We start from the raw sequence: 24,730 nt of genomic DNA, 5'->3' as shown, positions 1-24,730 counted from the left end.
AGTGGTGCGATTCAGGTTAAACACCAAGAGGTGAATACATGCGTGTGTGAATGGGTGGGGATGGGTAAATACAGGTGAAAGAATGATCAAGGTGAAAGAAAGAAAGGTGGGATAAGGTGAATGAATAAGGGTAACAAGAAGTAGACAACATTAAACCAGTATGTTAACATGGATACAGGTGGGAGAATAAACGTGGTACGAGAAATGAAAGTAAACAAAGGGTGGGATAGGGTATACACAGAGATAGAGAGAATGGAGAAGCAGCAACATTACAGTGGTACATTATAGGTAACAGCTAAATTCTGTTCGATCATTGAGCCCATGGGGCTTGAGAGTCTGTAAGAGATAAATCCACTCAAGTTCTCTCTTCAGTAACAATTTAGTATTGTCTATGCCTTCTTTTCTGGATACGATCTCTAGGACCATAAATTTAAGTTGAGCGATGGTATGGTGTGCTTCCATGAAGTGAAGAGCAATGTTGGATTTTTCGGTTTTGAGTCTGATATTAGACTTGTGCTCATTCAAGCGGGTTTTGATTTTTCTTTCGGTCTTCCCTATGTATAATTTGCCACATGGGCATTTGAGAGCGTAGATCAGGTTGGTGGAGTCACATGTGGCATCTACATGGAGTTTGATGTTATGTCCTTTCATAGGGTGTTGTATTTGATTGCCCCGGATTACACTGTTGCAATGGCCGCAGTTTAGGCACGGTTGGGTGCCGCGATGTCTTTTGGTTAATTCGGTGGGTTTAGCCAATATTTCCTTGATATTTCGATTCCTGGTGTGAGCAAATATAGGAGGCTCATTAAAGATGCCTTGGAAATCCGGTTCATTTTGCAATATTGGCCAGTGCTTCCAGATGATCTTTTTATATGCTGCGCTAACAGTGGAATATTTGGACACGAGGACCATGCGTTGCTCTATGTTCCTCTGAGTTCTTTTCAAACACTCCTGTCTCGATGTGTTAGTCACACGGTTCTTGGCGTCTTGCAAGATGTTTTCTGGGTAACCACGTGCCCGGAATCTGTTGGACATTTCCGTCATCCGTTGGTGAACCAAGGTTGTGTGCAGGGCCAGGCAGTAGTCTCTGGTGAGGTCTCAAGTTAATCGCAATGTGTCCAGATAGAGAGGTTGCCAGGATTTTGAAGGCAATTGTTGGTCCCAGAATGGGACGCCGGGGCTAGACGAGGCCTAAGATTTTCTGCAGAGGCACAAGACCGGGGCACAAGGGTCAGTTCGGGCCCAGGCCCATACAAAGTAGTGCGTGCGAGGTGCAGGGATATCCACACGTCTGTGCTCGGAGTCTGAACCAGGGGCAGTTGCGGTATGCAGGGCAATGCTCCAACTGGCATGAAAGACTAGAGGGCAGCCCAGAGCAGCTTGACCTGACATGCACCTGCAAGCAGCACACCCAATAATGGCTCATTGAGGCCCAACACGATTGTGAGAGATCCGGGGGCCAGCTCGGCCCTATGTCTCTCAACCAGTAAAACGACCAGAGAAGCCAAACACATCTGGAGCACCACTATGCTCCACTCACCCAACTCTCCCAGTATTGAGAGTCCCACACTCACAGGTGGACATGCACGCATCATGGAAACAGGTACATGGGGCAAACGTTGAACCTTCGACTTCGAGCAAATAAACTTCCTTTGAGACAATTATGAAAAGGAAAGAGCAAAGGTAAATGTTGTAATTTATTGGAAGGAAGGAAGGAAGGAAGCTCTAAACATCCTTTGAAAGCCTATGACGTAGATAATGCTTGATGCTGAATGTATAACCTATCTTGCCTTGGAAAGCATAAGGGCTCGATAGACATAAGGGCGGCTAGAAAAGTAGTCCAAATAACGTTGCTTCTTAGAATCATTAAACTTTTCACCGGGGGAACATCCAGAAAATCAAATTCTACATCTCCAGCCTTCTGTTTCTCAGGATTTCACCATATGAAACGCATTCAAGTTCCAATGAATCTTGCTGATATGTTCCTTCTGAACTGCATAAACAGCCTGGTTTGAAAATGATTTCCCATCGGCGTCCTGAATCAGAAATCACGCGACAGTCCCAACTTTGCCTCGAGCTGCATGGAGCGCTACAGCAACGGGACTGAGAACAGAGCTTATTTCTTTAGCTTTCTTTGATGACAAGTGAAGGACAAGTGCCATTCTTAGAAATGATATATTTATATATTGCGCTGAGTAATTTTCCATGTAAATGGAATAACTTTTAATTGGTGAGGTCCAGCCATTCAGTATTGTTTCCTCTTATAACCATGACACAGGAGCCAGCATGTTATAGAAACGTGTTGAAAACAAATTCACCTGGCAGGATATTTTGTAGAAAATGTCAATAGACGTGTGCTCGCTCCGAGGCCAGTCATATAATATTGGTTTGTACAATGTGTTTCAGCACTCCAGTGCCAGTATCACGCTTTTTAAAAATGGAGCCTGGTGTTGAGTCTGCTCACGGGGGCCCCTTTTGTTATTTTGTTAGCCTATGGTGGTGCAGCATCATTTTCCTTTCTGTCATAAATCCAGGTGCCAACTTGTTGAGGGTGAGAAAATGTTTTCCAGCCCAATATCTATTGAAATTCCTTGAATACAGAACTATTGGCTGATAAAAAAGATTTTTTTCCGAATGTCATAGACAGTTCCTGTGGGGTAAGGGGGATGTTAACACACACATCACTAATCCAGTCTTTTTTTACAGTAAAGTGAATCCTTCATCATTGTTCGCAGCCCACCAAAGTTTTTCGGCAATAAAGTCTGCTAAAAATAGAATGTCCGAGTCCTTGATGTACCACAAGCAGCGGCGTAGCAATTGCCTCGCGGGCTCGAAAGCAAGGAATGGCCCCAGCCAGCAGCTGCCACCAAGTGGTTAGAAAAATACAGCCATCTTTGGGGTGCAGAGAAAACATACGATTCTACAACGCCACCTACAGTCCCAGCCCTGCACAATACAACCTCCCACTGACCCACTTCAATTCGACACACCACCTACTGATCCAGCCAGCACAATACCACATCCTGCTGACCGACTCCAATTCCACACACCACCTACTGTCCCAGCCCCGCACAATACCACCTCCCGCTGACCGACTCCAATTCCACAGCACCACCTACTATCCCAGCCCTGCACAATTCCATCTCCCGCTGACCCAATCCACCCAATTCTAAACTGAAATGTTTCATTATGAAACTGTGCAAGACAACTATTTAGGCACTGGCCAGTAAGCACATGCCTAAAAGATGTTATTACTAAAAACCCATGTGTAATGAGAATCCTCTTCAAAGGCCACTGAGGAGAGTGGGTGTGTGAGGGCTCTTCCGGGTCCAAGGCATTCCTGTGCATGCTGGTACTTGTATTAGCATTTATCCTAGTCTGACATCGGGACTACAAGTCCCAGAATGCAGAGGGAAATATGGCCTTGTACTATGCATGTGACAAGTAGGCTTTAAATGTCCCCTTAAAAAATCCCATGGTGCTGGATTCTGAGATAGCTTGCCAGCAGTTTGAGGTGACTATTTTCTCCTTTGTCGTTGACGTTTATTGTCTAGCGACAACCCTCACTGCATCGTTCACACTCTCATGAGGCATTTTTCACTGTCTCTTTGATTCGCTCATTTGGCGGGACTTTGTCCACCACCATTCTTCTGCTCTTCTGGTCACTATTGTTCTTCTTGCTGGCAGTCATGATTCGTTTCTATTCTGAAGGCATCTCCCTTCCTTTTGTGTGTCATAGCAAAAAGTGCCATTCTAAGGTTGTCAAAAACTGTTAATTAATGAATAGCTGATATTCAAATGTCATTAGTTAAAATCGCCAAGAATGCATCCAAACGATTGTTGGCTCAGACGGCCATGTTGCTATTCGACAAAGTGGCCGCCACATCTGCATCACAGGGCATTAGGAAAGCTTATGTCACATTAGTCCAGCTGTCCTGTCCTATTCTCTTCTATAGTGTGGGATATGACATTATAGAAATATTCTAAATGTCAATACTTCATACTATATAATGATATATGAAAAATAATCCACTGTTTAGCTTTCTTCTGTGCCTAAACTGTTTCCTTGAAATGATGAGGTGAATTACGTATCCTTCCATTCAGGGTCTGGCTCACAAACTTTTTGTGTAACCAAGAGGTATTTGGGTGCGCCAAAAAGCTGTTTCCACTCTTAAGTCCAAATCCCTAGTCATGAAGTTTGTTTTTTTAAATTGGACGGCATAATGCACCCACGATGGTAAGAAATCCAACTAGCCTGGTACATTTTTCAGTCCATCGCAAGGTAGACGGAGGCAGTCATAACCAGGAGTAATAGACTCCTCACACGCCTGAATCCCAGTGCCACTGCTCCTGCTGCACTCATGAAAGCTGTGGCCTTGTATACATTAATACTAAGGCCCTGATTACAAGTCTGACAGACAGATATTCCCTGGAGCATTATCACTCTGTCTTTTCATAACTGGCCAGGTTTTCCAGTTCTCAGATGTCTTGTGTGCGGGAAAAGGAGACCTGATGAAAATCCAGCAGGTAAAATCACACGGGCCGGGGCCTCAGACTGTAGACGGCCCCGGTTTCACCCTCTCCTACGTCACAGTGAGCACTTCCACCCCCCTCCCACGCCTCTCTCTTCCACTGCCTATAGCTTTGCTTTACCACCTTTATTTTCGGCCCTTTTAAAAAAAAATATTCTTTTAGAAGTGCATTTCACTTGCGCAGTATTTACTTGCACCCTTCCTGCTCATTCCAGCTCCCATTTAGCTATCTGAGACAAAAGGAAAGGAAGTGGCATCACGTCAGTTTCATGCTTCTGTTCATGCTCTGTTACAAGCAAGCTTTTTTGATCTTGCACGCATTTGGTGGTGTGATGCAGCCTTGTCCGCTGCTGCATGTAGCTCTATTGCTTGTGTGTTTTGCAATCAGGCATAATGGGTACATAATAAAACTGCATGCTTTGAGAGTGAAACAGTGGCATAAGGAGTCGCATGCATATAATCAGTGCTTTAAATGGGCGGGTACTCGCCTGTACTGAGTACCGGCACTTCTTCATTTTCTCCCCTTGAGTACCGGCACTTTGTTCTAGAAGATAGAGAGTACCGGTACTCATGGGGATCTGACTTTATCCGAGGCAGCGCGCTCCCTTTATCCCTCAAGTTATACTACGGCAGCACCTTTCAAGCACTGCACGGAATCAATCAATGGAGCTTGTCACCAGGACCCAGCCCTGCTTTGTAAATCAGAGCACGGGTCTGTCTGCGGAGTCCTTTGCTTATCCAAAGATCTTTCACAGTGGGCGCTAAGAGGGGGCTGTAAAATCTAATAGGTGGCGGTGGGAGGCACTATTCAGGACATAACAAAAGAACGTATGGGAAGGCTTTTACAGTCGCCACGCATCTGAATTGCTTTCTTGCACACTTCCACACTCGCTGATTCCTATTTCATCGACCTTGGACAGACCTTAAGACCAGTCAAAAATGTGGAGATTGGCACCTGGTTGCCAGTACAGACGTTGTCAGCTCTGGTCCTAACTCCGGTTTACAAATGTTCCAAGAGAGACTTGTTTATTTATTTTATGCGTTTTTATATAGCGCAGACTTTACCCGAAGGTGTCAGAGGCTTCACAATAGGAACAGTAATGATACATGCGGAGAAAATTACAAGTGAACAAATTACAAAAGCAAACGTTAAGTTACATGAGGCAAAAGTGACAATTGTGAGCAAACAAAATACAAGAGGTAGCAATCGGTACATTACAGGAGGAGAAAGTGATATGTGTGCAGGTTACAAAAGCATACAAAGTACAAGTAGAGGTATAGTACTGCAATAAATGCACCAGCACAAGAACAAACGTTACATGAAGCAATGATGGCACTTGCGCAAGTATCTAAAGCAAACAAAATGTAAGAGGTAGCAAACAGTATGTTACAAAAGAAAAGTGACGTGTGCATGTTACAAAAGAGTACCAGTACTGGACAGATGGCTCAGTGGGCTGTAGGCCACCGGTTCGATTTAAGGCAGGCTGAAGCAGCATGTAATCCTTAGGCGGTTGATAAAATGCATGCAGATTTCGTGCATACAACCTTGGCACGGTCAAAAGGTTAACCCCGCCCCTTGTTCCCCCTTAGCCCCGCCCTAAACTCCGCCCACTGCTCTTTTGGTGAGTACCTGCACTTATTTTTTTCCATTTAAAGCACTGCATATAATGAAAGAGAAAAGGCCAGCCTTGAACAACAGATATTTTGCAGCATGCACATACAAGCTACTCCAACCCATAGGCATATAGCTTAAAATGCATGTACCCACAACAGAGGTAAAATATTACAAGCTGCAATTAAAAAAAGCATTTGCAAAGCAATAGGTCTTGCATTACTGAAAGTTTCAGCTATTGGCATTGCAATTAATAATGGAGCACCAATAGCTCAACGTTTCAGCAATGCAGACCTAATGCATTGCATATGCTTGTTTATTTAAGCAATTATTTTTTGTGTGTAATATAATCCTGTGGGAGGCTTATCCCAGTTAAAAAAAAGTGTCTCCCAGGAACTGTTAAAGTGATGTGTGCTACAGTCATGAGAAACGTTATGCTTGAGTAAGAAAAGGCAGAGATGTCTTACGAGAATTATGTACAGAAGCCTTGCCCTCTTATAGTTTTCACGCAAGATACTGTCCAAGCACATTTTGTCTAATAAGCATAATTCCACTCTTTTTCATGAACATTATGCGCCCTTTGCACTGGGAAAGCTCCATAGGAACTGCTCTCAACCCTCATTCTAGGGAGTTTTGACAGGCCAATGACCCGGGGTTAAATAAAATTGATGTCTCTCAAAGACAGTCTTCAAAATGACTACATTGCAGCATGAGACAGGTGGGGTGGATCTAGTGCATTTTTCTTGTTAAGTGGGGGTGTTATTCGAGTCTCGTGAAGGCTTGACTGGGGGAGTTAGGAGAGCCACAAGCACGCAAGGGAAGTGACAGGGGCTTTTCGGTGCTAAGTAAAGTCGCATGCCCCTGTCCCCGTCCACACCCAGCTTGTACGGCCGGCCCTGAGAGGCGCAACTTACTTTGTGAGGGTCTGGTGTGCTTCTAAAGCTGCTGAGGAGCAACTCCAGTGGCCGCCGCCGGTTAGGACCCTCAAGTGTTTGACGGAGATAAATACCCACGGCACAGAACTCTGTTGCGGCGCCGCTCCCATGATTAATCACGCTGTTGCGCGCGTAGGGTAAAAAGCGCGGTGGCTGTGTTTGGGAGCTCAGAAAGACGTGAGATTGCGCATGCGTGGTGAAATACACATACGCCTAATGCGTGAAACTTGGCAAGACTGTGTATTTCGTTTTTGGATCCATTTCACAGAGAAGCAAAAACAACGAAAGGAGGAAAGAGAAGGTAATGCCTGGCTGTTCGTAATGACTCATGACTGTCTCTTTCTGACTCATGCAGGGATCGGTTCCAAACGGCCAAATCGGCCCCAGCAATAGAACCGGCCCCCTCTCACAAAACCGGCCCCCACCCCCCTCCAGCCTACCGGGGGATTGCCCGGTGCCCGACCTTACCAGTCCGGGCCTGCGAGGAGCCAACCCCGGTTCCGAAGGAGGGGCACCCGACCCCCGGGACCGGGGAAGATATGCCTCCCGAGTTAGCGGCGCAATTAGCAGCGTGGTTGGGAAAAGATAGTGAGGGCACCACGGCTGAAGACGCCCGGGCAGTAATGAGACAACTGCGGGAATCTAGAGAGGCTGCGAAGGCACCATCTTCTGTTACCCCGCCAGTTCCGGCGGCGGAAAATGCATCAGGCCCAAGTTCGGCGGCAAATGCAGCATCTGGTTCAGGTAAGCGGCCATTGCCGATTGCGGGGGAGGGGTCTGTACCTTCACAAAGGGAGAAGGTGGCTCAGCACGTTCCATTGGAAATTAAGGAAAAGATTTGGGCGAATAAGTATGTGAACATTTTTTCTTTGCTTACCGACCATTATGAGATGGAGCATGTTAAGAGCCAAAAGGAGCTCATGCATCCGGGTGTTTGGCGCGCAAAAATGGCCGCCTTTAAGGTTGATGAGAACATAGGTACTTGGGGCAGAGCGTGGGGCATTTTTACCTCCATCATGGGTGAGCGCAGGCCCGAGTTGCTGACCGAGTTGCCTATTTATCAGTCACGTATCATGGAGTATTCCGTATCATACGGGGGCAATCAGTGGTTCTGTTATGACAATATTTTTAGAAAAGCGAAGGAGCACGACCCAGTTCTAACTTGGGATTGTTTCGACTCCGTTTCATGGCAAAAAATGGAGAGTTCAGGAATGTTAAAAGTGCCATTGTCAGGGAGTAACGGGGGGGGAATCTTCCCGCCAATCCTCTGGGACACCCTTTCGGACGGGTGCAGGTAACGAGTACCACTCGAAGCCGAGTGGCAACGCAGGTAAAAAGGGGATTTGTTGGAATTTTAACAGGGAAAAATGTACGAGGCCCCAGGGGTCATGCAAGTTCAGACATGAATGTGGGGGGTGTGGGCAGCCATCCCATCCTGAGTCCATGTGCAGAGCCAAAACGGGTGATAACGGTGGTAGGGGAAGCGCCAAACAGGTCTGAAATAGTCCGAGGGGCGCCTCTACCTACTCCGATTGATACCATGGCAATGATTCCTTGGCTCAACGAATACCCGGATCATGCTTCCGCTGGGGTGTGGCGAGATGGGTTTTCATATGGTTTTCGCATTCCAGTGGGGGATTTTCAGGGTGTAGCAAATTGTAAAAATCAACTGTCGGTCTTGCAGCATACAGCGGTGGTACAGGTAAAGATTGGGAAGGAGGTGACTCTAGGTCGTGTCGCCGGTCCATTTGAGTTGCCACCGGTTGCTAACTTTGTTTGTTCCCCTCTAGGTGTGGTCCCCAAGAAGGACCCGGGTGAGTTTCGGCTGATACATAACTTGTCAGCCCCACGTGGTCTTTCCGTTAACGAAGCGATAGACCCGGAAGTGTGTTCGGTGCGGTACGCATCTTTCGATGAGGCCGTTGCCATGTTGAATCGCCTGGGGCCCGGGGCGCTGATGGCAAAATCAGACATCGAGTCAGCGTTCCGGTTGCTCCCGGTGCACCCAGACGATCAGCGTCTCCTTGGTTTTATGTTTCAGGGTCGCTATTACATGGATAGATGTATGCCAATGGGGTGCTCGATATCCTGTGCCTATTTTGAAAAGTTCAGTTGTTTTCTGCAATGGGTATTCACAAGGAAGACAGGTTTTCAGCATGTTATGCATTATCGTGATGACTTTCTGTTTTTGGGGGCAGCCGGGGATCCTGAGTGTGGACAGGCTTTACATGAATTTTGTGTCTTAATGAAACAATTCGGTGTGCCATTGGCGCCAGGTAAGACTGTGGGTCCCTCAACTTTGCTCGAGTTTCTGGGGATCGAGCTCGACTCGGTAGAAGGTTGTTTTAGATTGCCCAGGGAAAAAGTGTTAAAATTCAGGACATCCCTTGAAACATGCATTCGTGCGACAAAAGTGAACCTGCATCAATTGCAACAGGTGGTGGGTCAGTTGAATTTTGCCCTGAGAGTAATGCTAATGGCGCGCCCCTTTTCCCGCTCGATTTCACAAGCCATGGTCGGCCTGAAGGAAGGACATCACCGCACGAGGCTCTCGGCAGAGGTTCGCCAGGACATGCGCATTTGGTTGGCATTTCTGGCGGATTTCAATGGTCGAATTGTCTGGAACAAACCGGCAGTGTCTTCCGAGGAGTTGGGGCTTTGGACAGATTCCGCAGGGAGTGTAGGTTTTGGCGCCATATTTGGTACACAATGGTCGGCTCAAAAGTGGCCGTCATGGTGGCACGAGTGCGGCCTGACCAGTAACATTGCTTTCCTTGAACTCTTCCCTATTTTGGTGGCCTTGAAAACATGGCCGGAGGGTTTTCGTGATCACTCTGTGGTGTTCTGGTCTGATAACATGACTGTGGTTGAGTGTATCAATAGTCAGGCAGCACGTTGCAAATGGATTCTGAGACTGCTCAAAGAAATTGTGTTATTGTGTATGCAGTTGAATGTGCTCTTTAGGGCAAGACATGTCCCGGGGGTACTGAACCAAGCGGCTGATGCGCTTTCTCGTTTCCGTATGCAGGCCTTCTGGGGTTTTCTGCCCGCAGCGGACCTGGTGGCAGCACCCTTTCCCGAAGCTCTCTGGTCTCTCGGTGCCCCGAACTACAAAACCTCGTGGGAGAGAGTTTAGCACCCAGGACAAGGAAGGCATATGAAGGGGCGTTCCGTTCCTATTTGTCCTTTTTGGGTTCTGCTGGGAGGGAGCTTTGGGGACAGGAAGAGCTTGTCGTAAGATTTCTGCTGTCTTTACATCAGGCAGGAAAATCAGTGGCTACGGCCCAGAGACATCGGGCCGCCATTTCCTTTATGGCAAGGGCTCATGGGATCCAGGACCCGACAGCGTCTTTTGTGGTGCAGAAAGCGCTACGTGGGTGGCAACGCCTTGAGGGTCGCAGAGTAGATGAGAGGCACCCGATAGGTTTGGATAGGTTGACCCTGTTATTGTCCGTACTCCCGGCAACGTGTTCATCCCAGTACGAAGCAGTGTTATTCCGAGCTGCATTTGCGCTAGCATTCCATGGGGCTATGCGGGTAAGCGAATTGGTGGCGAGGAACAAGCAGGATACGATGGGGGGACTGTGCCGGGAGCACATTCAGGTCAGGGGGGAGACGATGACAGTCTCATTTGTTAGGTCCAAAACCGATCAGGGTGCAAATGGGGACTGCATAATCATTCGGAGGATCCCCGGGTCTTCCATGCGCCCTGTGGTGTGCGTAGAGGAATATTTAGCGCAGAGGGTGGCATCATGGGGGGGGGGCCTTGTTGAGACACGCCGACGCCACCCCACTGACGAGGTTTCAGTTCCAGCGGGTGCTTGCGATGTCGATTTCGGCCGCGGGCTTGAACCCCGGCGAGTTCGGGACCCATTCCTTTCGGATAGGGGCTGCTACTGAGGCTACAGCCAGGGGTCTGAGTGTAGATGAAGTAAAACGTGTGGGGCGTTGGTCCTCGAACTGTTATAAAAGGTATGTGCGGTTGCACATGTTGTGAAGCTGTAATGATGTACTCACGCTTCTTGTTTTTGTTTGGTTTTCAGTTGCGCAAGCTTACGAGGCGGGGCGGACTGTGCAGTCGACCCGACACCTGGGGACCAGCGGTCAGACATCACCGGCTGCGAAAAAGGAGGTGTGGGTCGTGGGCCACTCATACGTGAGGCGTGCCGCGGAAGTATTCAAAGCAGGTGACATGATTCACGTGGCTGGGGAATACGGGTACAGGGTGTCCTTCCACGGAAAGGGCGGGCTCTGTGTTGATCAGTTTCAATCCTTTTTCGAGGGTTTGTTAGGGCGGACAAGGTCACCGCCGTCTATAGTCATAGTCCATCTTGAGGGCAATGATTTGGTGGCCACTGGTAGACGACTCCTTCTTGAGGCAATGCTTTCCACAGTAAGTTGGTTGGCAAGAAGAGTTCCAGGGTGCACAATTGCATGGTCCCATATGATCCCACGGAAAGTGTGGCGGGGGGCTATTTCGGTTTCTGCTCTGAATCATTCAGTGAAGAAAATAAATAACAAATTGAGTAGATTGTTTCGGTCAAGTACACTGCATTCTGTTTCGCATGGTTGTATCAAAGGGGACAGTATGTATTTGGGGGATGGGGTTCATTTGTCCCGGGTGGGGAATGAGTTACTCATAGGAGACCTCATAGCTTGGCTAAAGAGTTTAAAACATGACCTTTAGGCAGGAGTTGTTGTGGGGGGTCCGGATAGCCGGTCAGCTATCCGGCCTGTGGCGGTAAGGTCATGATCGGTGAGCAGTAATTGGAAGATCCCTATGGGGGTGCGTCACCCATTACGGATGGGAGCGCTCGGGGGAGGTGGCCATTGGCCCCTCAACGGGGAGGCGGTCCCGTCTAAGGATAGGCCGCCGGAAGGAAAGGAAAGGTGGTCAAGGCCCCTTCCTGGATAGGAGGGGCTACGGGCCCTCCTGGGGAATTTCCCGGGGCCAGGACATCTGCGACGGCAGATGGGGTAAGTTGTGTGGGGTTCGGGAGGGGGTTTACGCTACCTTTTAGACACCTCACACGAGTCCTCGGACGACCGTTAAATGGCGTCGAGTTCATTGGGGCCCCCGTCAAGTCCAAGGGAAATTGGTAGATGCACTTGAGGTACGCCTCTGTGCGGTCGATCTCCTCACAAGTGAGGGGGGGTATTTTTGGTTTAGGGATCTGACACCGGTTACGACCTTGCCGTTGGCCCTTAACGTTAGGATGTACAATTTCAAGTCAAATGTTTTGTAGGATGTTAGTTCGGCTAGGAGAACCTTTGTATTAGAGATCTGTTAAGGTTAGCCAAACATCGTAATGTGGAAATGAAATTGTACATAATATGAAACTGTTATTTTAATGTTTTGATTTTGTTTCATATTTTAATAAATACGGCCGGGAGGGTCACTCCCTCCCGCCTTCCAAAAGTTCAGAACCGTTTCCGGTTTCCCATCCTTGGGGATTGTGTTGAGAGGGGGTGTCGGGTATCTCAGCCATATGGAAAGGGGTGACCATTCGGTCCCCCCGAACGTATGGTGGAGTACCACGATCCCCCCGGGAAGCCATCTTGGGCGGGAGGCGAGTCTCGGCTGGTATGCCCGAAGCGGCGTAGCCGGGGCGCGCCTTTTTCCCGCCCTGGAGTGGGTTGTCCTAGACACTGACGCAGCTGGCCACGCCCTCGGAGGCAGGCGTGGGCGGGTTTACGCCCGCCCTGAAGACGGATAAAAGGAGCAACAAGCCAAGAAAGCATCCTCTTGTTCCTGTGCTCTGAAGCTGCACCTCCCCGCTGCACGTGAGCTCGAGACGGAACGAAGAGCCAATTTTGACCCACCCACCAGCCCCTGAGGACAGCGAGTTGTTTTGAATAAAGTTTTTGATGTGGTAACTCTATTTCTTACAGGTTGTGATGATTGTCGTGATATTTTGAGTATGCAATAAAGAATGGTCATTTTTCAGTATGTTTTTCGAATAAAGTAATTCTGCATTAGTGTTGATCAGTAATCATGCTTGTAATAGTTATGATTGTTTTTGCAATTTAGTAATTTAGGTAAATGTCGTATTTATTTTGGTCGGGCGGTAAGGTCACTTTTGAACAAAATTAAACCTTACATTCCCAACAAGGACCTCAAACTAGCCACGCAATCTCTAGTTCTATCAAGACTGGACTATGGGAACTCAATCCTAACGGCATCCCCAAATCCCACCTGGCTCCACTAAAAACAACACTTCATGCGGCAGCAAGAATGATCACAGGCTGCAAAAAATATGATCGCATCTCCCCGGCTCTTAAAGAACTCGAATGGCTCCCTGTGGAAATGCGAAGTACCTTCAGAACGGCCTGCCTAACCCACAAGGCCCTCCACACCGGCAAACCAGAATACCTGGCTAACAAGCTCAAAAAAGCAGGCCAAGCCAGAAATTTGAGAAGCTCTAATTCCCTACTGCTCATCCTACCAAAAACCAGAAGGAAGAGAACTGCGGACTGCTCTTTCTCAGGAAATGCCCCCAAAATATGGAACGCCATCCCCCCGCACATCAGAACTCTACCGTCCTATGCAGAATTCAAGAGCCAACTTAAATCCTTGTGCCTGATCCGCTCCCTTGGTTATGGATAACGTGGAGCTGCAAACGTCTCAGAATCCATGCGGTATTGTTGAATCCAGTACTGAGAAGCCCTGCTGTCCGAACTTTTCTTCTTTCCAAATTGTCTGTCGCCGATTGCTTTTATTGGGTTTGTTTCATGTTGTTCTCTTTTTCATGCCCACTACTGTGAAGCGCTCTGATACCTTCGGGTCTTGTTAGCGCTATAGAAAACTTCTAAATAAAAATAAAATAAAATAAATGATCGGTGAGCAGTAATTGGAAGATCCCTATGGGGGTGCATCACCCATTACGGATGGGAGCGCTCGGGGGAGGTGGCCATTGGCCCCTCAACGGGGAGGCGGTCCCGTCTAAGGATAGGCCGCCGGAAGGAAAGGAAAGGTGGTCAAGGCCCCTTCCTGGATAGGAGGGGCTACGGGCCCTCCTGGGGAATTTCCCGGGGCCAGGACATCTGCGACGGCAGATGGGGTAAGTTGTGTGGGGTTCGGGAGGGGGTTTACGCTACCTTTTAGACACCTCACACGAGTCCTCGGACGACCGTTAAATGGCGTCGAGTTCATTGGGGCCCCCGTCAAGTCCAAGGGAAATTGGTAGATGCACTTGAGGTACGCCTCTGTGCGGTCGATCTCCTCACAAGTGAGGGGGGGTATTTCTGGTTTAGGGATCTGACACCGGTTACGACCTTGCCGTTGGCCCTTAACGTTAGGATGTACAATTTCAAGTCAAATGTTTTGTAGGATGTTAGTTCGGCTAGGAGAACCTTTGTATTAGAGATCTGTTAAGGTTAGCCAAACATCGTAATGTGGAAATGAAATTGTACATAATATGAAACTGTTATTTTAATGTTTTGATTTTGTTTCATATTTTAATAAATACGGCCGGGAGGGTCACTCCCTCCCGCCTTCCAAAAGTTCAGAACCGTTTCCGGTTTCCCATCCTTGGGGATTGTGTTGAGAGGGGGTGGCGGGTATCTCAGCCATATGACCTCTTGTCTGAGCTTGCAGATGGTTGTCTTGGTCTATACGAAGTATGCATGCAAGGAGAGCTCTGCCTGCTCACGAACTGCCGAGTGTACCCGCTGATGTAATCTGTGTGAAGGCCATGTTGACCTGTGTCCTATTGTTTATGTGCCAAGATGCAACAGCGACTGTCGGAACTGCCATCGCTACGTGCAATTTGAATGTGAAGAGGATGCCATAATATTAAAATGTTACAGAATTTATAACACTTAATATTAGTAGTATATGAATGTATTCATCCTTAATACTTCCTTTGTTAAAACTAGTATGGGATGGATTTGCGATGAGAACCTGATGAGGAGACTTTAACATGACTCATGTCAACCAATCACAGGCCGAGTTTCTACTGACACTGCAACATTGTAAAATAGTGAGCTAGGAGAGATATCGAGACACCAAGATCAAGGGAAGCAGACCAGAACCAAGTCAGAGAGCAGCTTAGGTACGAGAACGTTGCGGGAGTGCTGGAAAGGAGACTGCATCTGAGGAGAACTAAATCAAGGTAGATAGATTGGGAGATTATTGTTTGTTATGCAAGCAAATGATGGACGGAATGCTGAATAAATCATACATTCACCCCAGTCAAGAGATGTGGGTTAAATTCATTGTTCTTTTCCTCACCCTGCCACCCCAGTCATATGCAAATCAGTCTTGACGCTGTGCCTCATGGGAAAAGTCCAGACCGAACTGCCAAGCCAGGTCCTCCCTGGACCGTAAAAAAGGATCCTGGGACTGATTTCAGGGTATTACCCTTCATCAGCCAGGCTAGCTTCAATCCAGTGGCACAGTGAGTGAGCAAGAGATTTTCATATATAAATCGGGTTGCATTCCATTTTTCCAATGTTCTGGTTGTCTAACTTTTTCCTTTCTCTCCTCTGTACGTGCACACTGGTGACGTGCCTGACCCCAACTACACGTTAAAACTAAACACCGTCTTTATGGGGTTAACTTTTTTTTAACCCCATGCCAATGGCACAGTATAAGCTGCATTTGCAATAATTCATTTTCCTTTATACACTTTTTTAAACCATTTTCCGTTTGTTCCATTCCATAATTTTCACTCTTCCCCTGTGATTATTTCATCCTCATGCAAGTGCCTGCAATTTCCCGAAATTTCTTATGTTACAGTGGGCCATCAGAACCTCTTCTTCAATAACACATGTTAAAGCAGTTTTTATTTGATATCCAATGCATTTCAAGCCTCGAGGGCCCTTCATCAGGGATAACTGCTGTTAGAACTCGTTCTCCTCACATCATATACCGGAAGCTTCCACCTGTAGATCCTGCAGAGCATGCAGAGGGTGTTGAAGCAGGAGGAGGAGATGGCGTTGACCTGTTTAGTCATGGAGAGGGTGGAGTCAGGGATGACCACTAGGTTGCGTGCGTGGTCGGTGGGTGTTGGAGCGATTCCCATAGCGGTTGGCCACCAGGAGTCGTCCCAGGCCGGAGGGGTGGATCCGAGGATGAGGACCTCCGTCTTGTCCGAGTTCAGCTTCAGTCGGCTGTTCCTCATCCATTCAGTGACGGCCTTCATTCCTTAGTGAAGGTTGGTTTTGGCGGTGTGGGGTCCTTGGTGAGGGAGAGGATCAGCTGGGTGTCATCGGCATAGGAGATGATGTGGGGGTCGTGCCAACGGGCGACGTAGGCGAGCGGTGCCATGTAGATGTTGAACAGAGTGGGCTGAGGGATGAGCCCTCGGGTGCACCGCAGATGATCTCAGTGGCTTCGGAGCGGAAGAGGGGGAGGCGGACGCTCTGAGTTCTGCCGGAGAGGAAGGAGGTGGTCCTGTCCAGGGCCTTCTCTTGGATCCCGGCGTTGTGGAGGCGTGTTCGTAGTGTGTGGTGGCAGACCGTGTCGAAGGCAGCTGACAGGTCCAGGAGGATGAGGGCCGCCATTTCTCCATTGTCCAGCAGGGCCTTGATGTCATCGGTGGCAGCGATGAGGGCAGTCTCGGTGCTGTGGTTGCTGCGGAACGTGGACTGGGAAGGGTCCAGGATGTTGTTCTCCTCGAGGTAGAGGGTCAGTTGTTTGTTGACGGTCTTCTCGATGACCTTTGCCGGGAACGGGAGCAGAGAGATGGGCCGGAAGTTCTTGAGGTCCTTGGGGTCCGCCTTGGGTTTCTTGAGTAAGGCGTTGATCTTGGCATGCTTCCAGCTCTCCAGGAAGGTTGCTGTCTCGAAGGAGGTGTTGATGACTTTCCGGAGATGGGGTGCGATTGCTGTGCTGGCTTTGTTGAAGATATGGTGTGGGCATGGGCCTGACGGAGATCCGGAGTGGATGGAGTTCATTATCTTGATGGTGTCATCGTCGTTGATGTTGGTCCAGGAGAGCAGGCGGTCGGTGCGGATGGTGGTCGTGGGGGCGGAGGTCTCAGTGGTTGTCAGGGCTGTCATGGTGTTGAGGCTGTTGTGGATGTCTGCGATCTTGTGGTGGAAGAAGGTGGCCAGCGAGTCGCACAGGTCTTGCAAGGGTGGGACGTCGTTTGTGTTGGAGCTGGGGTTAGAGAGTTCCTTCACGATGTTGAAGAGCTCTTTGCTGTTGTGCACGTTGTTGTCTAGGTGGTCTTTGAAGGAGGCCCTTTTGGTGGATCTGATGAGGTGATAGTGTCTGCGGGTGGCGTTCTTGTGGGCTGCGTGGCTGTCCGGTGTTCGTTCATGGAGCCAGATCTTCTCCAGCTTTCGGCAGGTTTGCTTGGAGGCCCGGAAGTCTTCAGTGAACCAGCTGGCTTTCTTGCTGGTGTGACTGTTGGAGTTTTTTTTGATCGGGCGAGGGTATTGGCGCAGTCGTTGATCCACTGTCTAAGGTTGCGGGTGGCGGTGTCGGGGTCGGTGGGTGGGCTCTGGGCGAGGGTGGTGGTTAGCTGGTATTCGGTGACTTTGCTCCAGCAGCAGCGAGGCATCTGTTGGGTGCGGTGGTGCGTGGTGGGTTTCTTGAAGGTGAAGTGGATGCAGCAATGGTCGTTCCAGTGGAGTTTGGTGGTGTGGTTAAAGGAGACGTGGGGGCTTGCGGAGAAGATGGGGTCAAGCGTGTGACCGGCGGAGTGGGTGGGTGTTGTGATGAGTTGTCTGAGTCCGAGGTTGGCTAGGTTGTTGATCAGGGTGGTGGAGATGGTGTCGTTGTTGTTCTAGAGGTGGAAGTTCAGGTCCACGAGGAGAATGTAGTCCGTGGAGGCGAGGGTGTATGTGCTGAAGAAGTCGGCGATGGAGTCGCTGAACTGTGGTCAGGGTCCAGGGGGTCTGGAAAGATGAGGGTTCCTCTGAGGGTTGTGTTGGGGTCGGTGTGGGTCTGGAAGTGCAGGTGTTCGGCTGTGCTGAGGGTGTCATCGGTGTTGGTCGAGACTCAGAGTGTTCAGGTGGACGATGGCGATTCCTCCTCCTGCTCCGTTGGTGAGGTCCCTGTGGGTGATCTTGTAGCCTTCAGGGATGGCTATGACTATGTCGGGTGCCAAGGTGGGGTTCAGCCAGGTCTCCGTCAGGAAGGCGACATCTGGGGAGGTTGAGTTGATTAGGTCCCAGAGTTCAATGGCATGTTTGAGGGCGGAGCGGGTGTTGAGAAGGATGCATGTGAGGTGGTTGGGTTCTTTCCTGGTCGGCAGCATGGTGGGGCGGATGCTGGTAAAGCTGCAGTTCTGGCAGATGAAAGCTCCGTGGGTGCGCTTCGGGGCGGCCAGGAAGCAGGTGTGTGATCATCCAGTGTTGAGTGCGTGGAGGGTTCTGGCATCGTAGCGGTGTCAGGCGTCATGGCGTTCGGGGGACCAGGGCTCCTGGTGCTGGGCACGGTCCAGGCGCGGACGGGCGCAGACGGGCTTGCCTTAGGCATGCCTTCAGTGCGCCAGCGGCATGCCTGCTCGCTGTGCGGCCTCCTTATTAAGGGATGAGGGAGGGAGGAGCAGCTGGGAGGCAGGGCGGCGAATGGGATTGCAGGGTTGCAGGGCTGCAGGGACGCAGTGGCGGAAAAAACTGGCAGGGGCCGTGGGAGAACTGGGCACAGGACGGAAAAACAAGTTTAGGCAAGAAAACAAGTACAGGCACAGAGGAATAAAAACAAGTCTGGGCAAGAAAGCAAGTTAGGCACAGGGGAACCCCAGTTTAGACCCAGCCATATGCAAATCAGTCTTGAGCCTGTGCCTCATGGGAACAGTCCAGACCGAACTGCCACGCCAGGTCCTCTCTAAACCGTAAACAAGCATCCAGGGACCGGTTTCTGGGTATTACCCTTCAACAGCCAGGATAGCTTGAATCCAGTGGCACAGTGAGCAAGGGATGCACATCTGGGCATACTCATCCCACTTAGGGTGAAAAGAGCTACGCATGATGGACGGAATGCTGAATAAATCATACATTCACCCCAATCAAGAGATCTGGGTTTAATCCACCTTTCTTTTGCTCACCATGCCACCCCAGTTTAGACCCAACCATATGCAAACCAGTCCTGACCCTGTGCCTCATGGGAACAGTCCAGACCGAACTGCCAAGCCAGGGCCTCCCTGGACCGGAAACAAGCATCCTGGCACCGGTTTCTGGGTATTACCCTTTATCAGCCAGGCTAGCTTGAATCCAGTGGCAAAGTGAGCAAAGGACCCACATCTGGGCATACTCATCCCACTTAGGGTGAAAAGAGCTACGCAAACAAATGTTGGACGGAATGCTGAATAAATCTGGGTTAAATCCATTGTTCTTTTGTTCACCATGCCATCCCAGTTTACATCCAGTCATATGCAAATCAGTCTTGACCCTGTGTCTCATGGGAACAGTCCAGACGGAACTGCCAAGCCAGGTCCTCCCTGGACTGGAAACAAGCATCCTGGGACCAGTTTCTTGGTATTACCCTTCATCAGCCAGGCTAGCTTGAATCCAGTGGCACAGTGAGCATTATTGTTTGTTTGCCAGCTTATTTTCAAGACTTAAAATTCCATCTGTCCTGTTAACTTTGTCCTCCAAGCCTATCTCAGTGGACACCTGCCACAAACTCGGCCAAGAAAGTGGTTTCCTGACTCTTTGGTGGGTAACACCCTCCTTAAATGCTTACATTCTACAATATATCTCTGCAAAGTAATTTGCTGTACCTTCTTTCCCTTACCCTTATGCACGCTTTGATTTTGAGGCAAAATATTCATTTTGATTACATTGTTTGATAATTTGTTCTCTTATAAGTGGTCTTGTATGTGTACTGATAATCTGCAATGAGCATTTAATTTAATAAGATACAATTACTAACCAGATAACTGACTTTGTGGTTATTTAAATAAATTATTAAACTGTTTAGTTAATCATAGTCACCATCAACTTGTCAAATAATGGTCCATCAACCAGAAGAAGACAGTTGAAATACACATTAATGTGAAGTATAGAACTGTACATATACAAAAACTGAAAAAATAAAACCCCCTAATCCAGCGCTCTTCTTCAGGGATCATTTATGGGTAATGTGTGATGGGCTCGGTTGGATGGTAAGTGAATTATATGTGTGACATGTTTTCATGGTCCCTTGGCTTATGAATTAGGGGTTGCGCTGGTTCACCTTTTTTACTTACAGATTTTACCAGCTAGTCGGAGAAAGTGACTTCTTCTCAGGAGACCTGCTTCAAACACTAACCAAAATAGAACCATACTTAACTCTCCTCTCTTTCTTTTACCAATTATTTGGATTCTGTCTTGCCAGACGTCTCATTTACAAGTAATCACAATATTTCCTTAAAGTGCAAAAGTGTATCTTACACACTCAGGATTCCTATAGGGTCAGCACCTTAATCACTGTTTTAAATATATATCTTTAACCTCATACACATTATTCCGAGGTTATGGAATTCACTTTTATACGTCAGCTGGAGCTCCAAAAATAATACTAAAAATGCTCACCTTATTAGCTAGATGAAAGCAAACTCTGTAAAACAGATGCCTATCCAATGGACCAGTTCCGTAGGAGATCTTTCTAAGCCTGTCCCTTGTTTTACTAGAAACTTTCATTCTCAATGGTATCTCCGGTGACAGTGACATCAAACATTAAATTGTTAAAGTAGATCTTTTCCCTGCTGCAGTTCTCTCAAAGAGATTGCATTATCACACCTTTAGTTCTTAGGATTACCAAAAAACCTTTTACAAATACTGCAGTGCCAAAAGAATAAGCAGCATGGTTGCTATTATCTTTATGAAGGCACAACCTCATCATTTCTGATCTATGATCCCTCTCCTGGCTCCCGGTGACCAGGCGCATTCAATATAGATGTACTCTGTATGAGGTCCACCATTGTTTATATGTACATACTAAGCTCTGCCCACACTTAAGGGTTAAGGATTAAAATAGAGAACAAGTAGGAGATTTTTTCCTTTAAGTAGAATTTAAGTAGGGATGTCCTGTTGTCTTGAAAACGATGATTGAGTACACGTTGTAAACCTTCCATGTTGTATTGCCACTGCTGATTCCATTCTACAACAGCAAAATAATAATGCAGGACACACAGCAATATGACAAATTTTGCACACCCCTATGTAGGTATAATATGTTCAATGTGCTCAAATATTTGCACACAAATGAAAGAGTGCACTTTCTAATTGAAAGGACCAACAAAACAGAGAAGCATAACTCCAGGCCATAATATACAATACACATTCATTTGACCTGAGCTATTTATCTCTTGCAGACTATAGTATGATACCAAAACTAAGCAAACAAACCACTCTGCTTCTATTTCAGGTTCTTAAAACATGAACAGGTAATAGAAAGAAAATACATATGTCTATATACTTTCAGTTATATTTATAACACATACCCATTAATTTCCTACCAGCTTTACAAGTATACATTTAACATGAAAACAAGGCATGAATATTGTGATACATACATGTGTGTGACCATCATGGTTGAACGTATCGTGGGCTCCATCTTCCTGCAGTGTTTAAAGGAAAGTAAGCATTGTAGTATATAGCTTCATAAATTAACTTTCCATTCTTGAACCTATTCACGGTTTCTTAGTGCCCCAAAAAGTAGATGCTCAGTGATTTACTACATAACAGTAAGGTTAATAATTACAAACACCAAATTGATAATATAGAAAATTATGAAGTGCACACAATGGTAGGGTACAATGTGAATTGGACTATATATATTTAAATAATAATTTGACATTACATTTCCACTTCAGTGAGCCAATATGTAATGGCTTCTAGATTAGGTAATCTTTATTTGTTTTTTGGCAGAACATAAAATCTGTCAGAAATACATATATATTACCTACAGGCAGATACAAGTAGGTAGTTATAGTTAAGACCTATTATCCATAGGAAAAGCATTCTTTTAGTTGCCTATAATTTTGGCGTAATTTGACCAATGTTAATGAAATTTTCTATAAAGGTTTTGTGTATCATGAAAAGTTATACGTGCAGGGGGGGCCCGCAAAATAAGGGTGTGTTTGCAATGTTAATTCCCATAGGAACGAGTTGTTGAACCTACAGCCCGAACTGCTAGACAGAATTACACAGAATTTGGCAGACAGGTAGATGTTGTTATACAGATTGTGCTTTTTGTTATTTGGTGCAAATCCGTTTAGTAGTTTTTGAGAAATTAAATCTGAACAATACAGTAACATCTTTGGTTGTGGATATTTCATGCAACGTGTACGAGATAAATCACGAAAGAGCACCAGCGGCGGGGATGGTCTGAGTGGCTGGACACAACTTGAACAGAAAGTTGCAGTGGTTTTGTGGTGATTGCGGAGAAATCGCAAAGTCTTCAATGTAAACTGCATCATTGGCTGGACACAGCCTGAAAAGAAAGTTGTGGCCGCCATTTTGTCGATTGGGAATGATTTTCAGGGCTGAAAATTTCTGTGAAAGCTAGGAAAAGGGGTCAGGGTAGAGATACTCTGACCACATGTTTGAGAAATGGAGGTGTTTGTGACACAAGTTAAGTGTCCAAAATTGATTTTTTTGATCACATGCGATATTCATGACAGCGCTGCGCCCATCAGCGCGGCAGACTGTGTACAGCTGCAGGGACATTGCAACTATTGCAATATCTTCACAAATATTGGTGAAAATATAGAAAACATATACATATATATATACAAACCCATGCATTTAGTAAGACACATTTAATCACTCACTCATACAGTCAGTCACGCACCTACTAAATCCTTCATCCAGACAATTATACATCCACTCATTCTTCAATATGTAAAACATATTTAAACTTTACAGAAACACACAGTCACTGGATGATGTCATCAGTGATGTTAAATGGGATGTCATCAGTGATGTCATCAGTGATGTCATTTGAGATGTCATCAGTGATGTCACTGACCATGTCATGAATGATGTAATATGTGACATCATCAGCAGTGGATTGCGGGTGCGCGAAATATAGTTAGTACAACTAACTATATAGGAGCAATTTCAATGGTTTTTTAAATGCTAATTCCTACTTATATAAGGCCTGAAACCTATGGTTTTTAAGTGAATTTGCAAGCTTTTTAAAATGCTAATTCCTAACTATTTAAGGCCTGAAACCTATGTTTTTTTAATTGAATTTGCAAGGTTTTTTAAATGCTAATTCCTAACTATATAAGGCATGAAACCTATGGTTTTTTTACGTGAATTTGCAAGGTTTTTTAAATGCTAATTCCTAACTATATAAGGCTTGAAACCTATGTTTTTTTCATTGAATTTGCAAGGTTTTTTAAATGCTAATTCCTAACTATATCAGGAGTGAAACCTATATTTTTTTTCAATAAATTTCAAAGGTTTTGTAAATGCTAATTCTATTAGCGGATAACGTTTATATATGTTATTATCCTTCTGGGACCACCTGAGCAGCCATCTTGTTTCTCTTGTTTCTCTTGTTTCTCACCACCAAGTGCAAAAAAAATTCTTTTTTTTTTAAATCGCGGGGTACGCGCACGGTAATTTTTTTTTTTTTTTGCCCTTGGGGGTCCTTTTGGGACCCCCTGAGAAGGGCTAGAGGGTTGGGGGGTCTCTACCTCTTGTTTTGGGCTCTCTTGTGCCTCAGTTCTCCTGAAAAACAAGATGGTGGCCAACACTTCCTGGTTTGGACAGTTTGGAATGTTGACAGTCGACTGACAGCCAATCAGAAACTCGCTCGCGCACGGAAGGATACGCGCACGTACGCGTATGGTACGCGTACCGTACGCGTACGGTGCGCGTACGGTGAGCGCATATAGATATATAATTTGCTCAAATTCAATTTTCTCAACAACTACTGGAGGGATTTTCACCAAACATAGCAAAGGCACATCTGCATACCAGGCCCTACCATTTTGCCAAGTTTGGTGTAATTCCATTCAGCCGTTCGGGCTGTAGCTGTGTCTAAATGTCCCTATGGAGATTAACATGGGGAAAACACGTTTTGCGACCCCCCTTTCGGCCCCCACTTGACGAATCCCCTCGAAACATTCAGGGAAGGAGCAGAGCAGAGCTGGCCAAAAATCTGGAAAACTACACACAGATTCCTCAATCAGTGCCAAAGTTATTCCCAATAGAATGTTGAGCGCATATAGATATATAATTTGCTCAAATCAATTTTCTCAACAACTACTGGAGGGATTTTTACCAAATATAGAAAAGGCACTACTGCATACCTGTCCCTACCATTTTGCCAAGTTTGGTGTAATTCCGTTCAGCCGTTCGGGCTCTAGCCATGTCTAAAGGTCCCATAGAAAATGCCATTTGAAACATTTCAAATTCAGTTTTCTCAAGAACTACTGGAGGGATTTTCACCAAACATACAAAAGGCACTGCTGCATACCAGTCCCTACCATTTTGCCAAATCTGGTGTAATTCCGTTCAGCCGTTCGAGCTGTAGCCTTGTCAGAATGTCCCTATGGAAATTAACACGGGAAAAACACGTTTTGGGACCCCCCTTTTTTCTCGGCCCCCGCTTGACGAATCCCCCCGAAACTTTCAGGGAAGTAGCGGAGCGCAGCGAGGCAAATTTAAGGAAAATTACAGGCAGATCCCTCAATCGGCGCCAAAGTTATTCCCAATAGATTGTTCGGAATTTCCTATGGTAACTAGGTCCTAACTAT

The 24,730-nt window shown here is 46.9% G+C and overlaps 1 protein-coding gene across 2 annotated transcripts in view; it reads right to left on the bottom strand.

Annotated features, from left to right (window-relative positions):
- Positions 1 to 24,730, bottom strand: part of ENOX1 (ecto-NOX disulfide-thiol exchanger 1) — a 2,419,302-nt gene that overhangs the window by 163,119 nt on the left and 2,231,453 nt on the right. Inside the window, exon 17 of one of the 2 annotated variants that reach the window (XM_086935020.1) lies at positions 21,533 to 21,577. The exons of the other annotated variant lie outside the window; for it this stretch is intronic. Coding sequence (XP_086791146.1) covers positions 21,533 to 21,577 — 45 coding nt within the window. The remainder of the gene's footprint in view (positions 1 to 21,532; positions 21,578 to 24,730) is intronic. 2 annotated transcript variants of the gene reach the window in all.

Source organism: Lissotriton vulgaris, chromosome 8, assembly GCF_964263255.1.
Source record: "Lissotriton vulgaris chromosome 8, aLisVul1.2, whole genome shotgun sequence".
NCBI lineage: Eukaryota > Metazoa > Chordata > Amphibia > Caudata > Salamandridae > Lissotriton > Lissotriton vulgaris.
The sequence above is the reverse complement of the archived record's forward strand: the minus strand, read 5'-3'. Positions and strand labels throughout refer to the sequence as shown.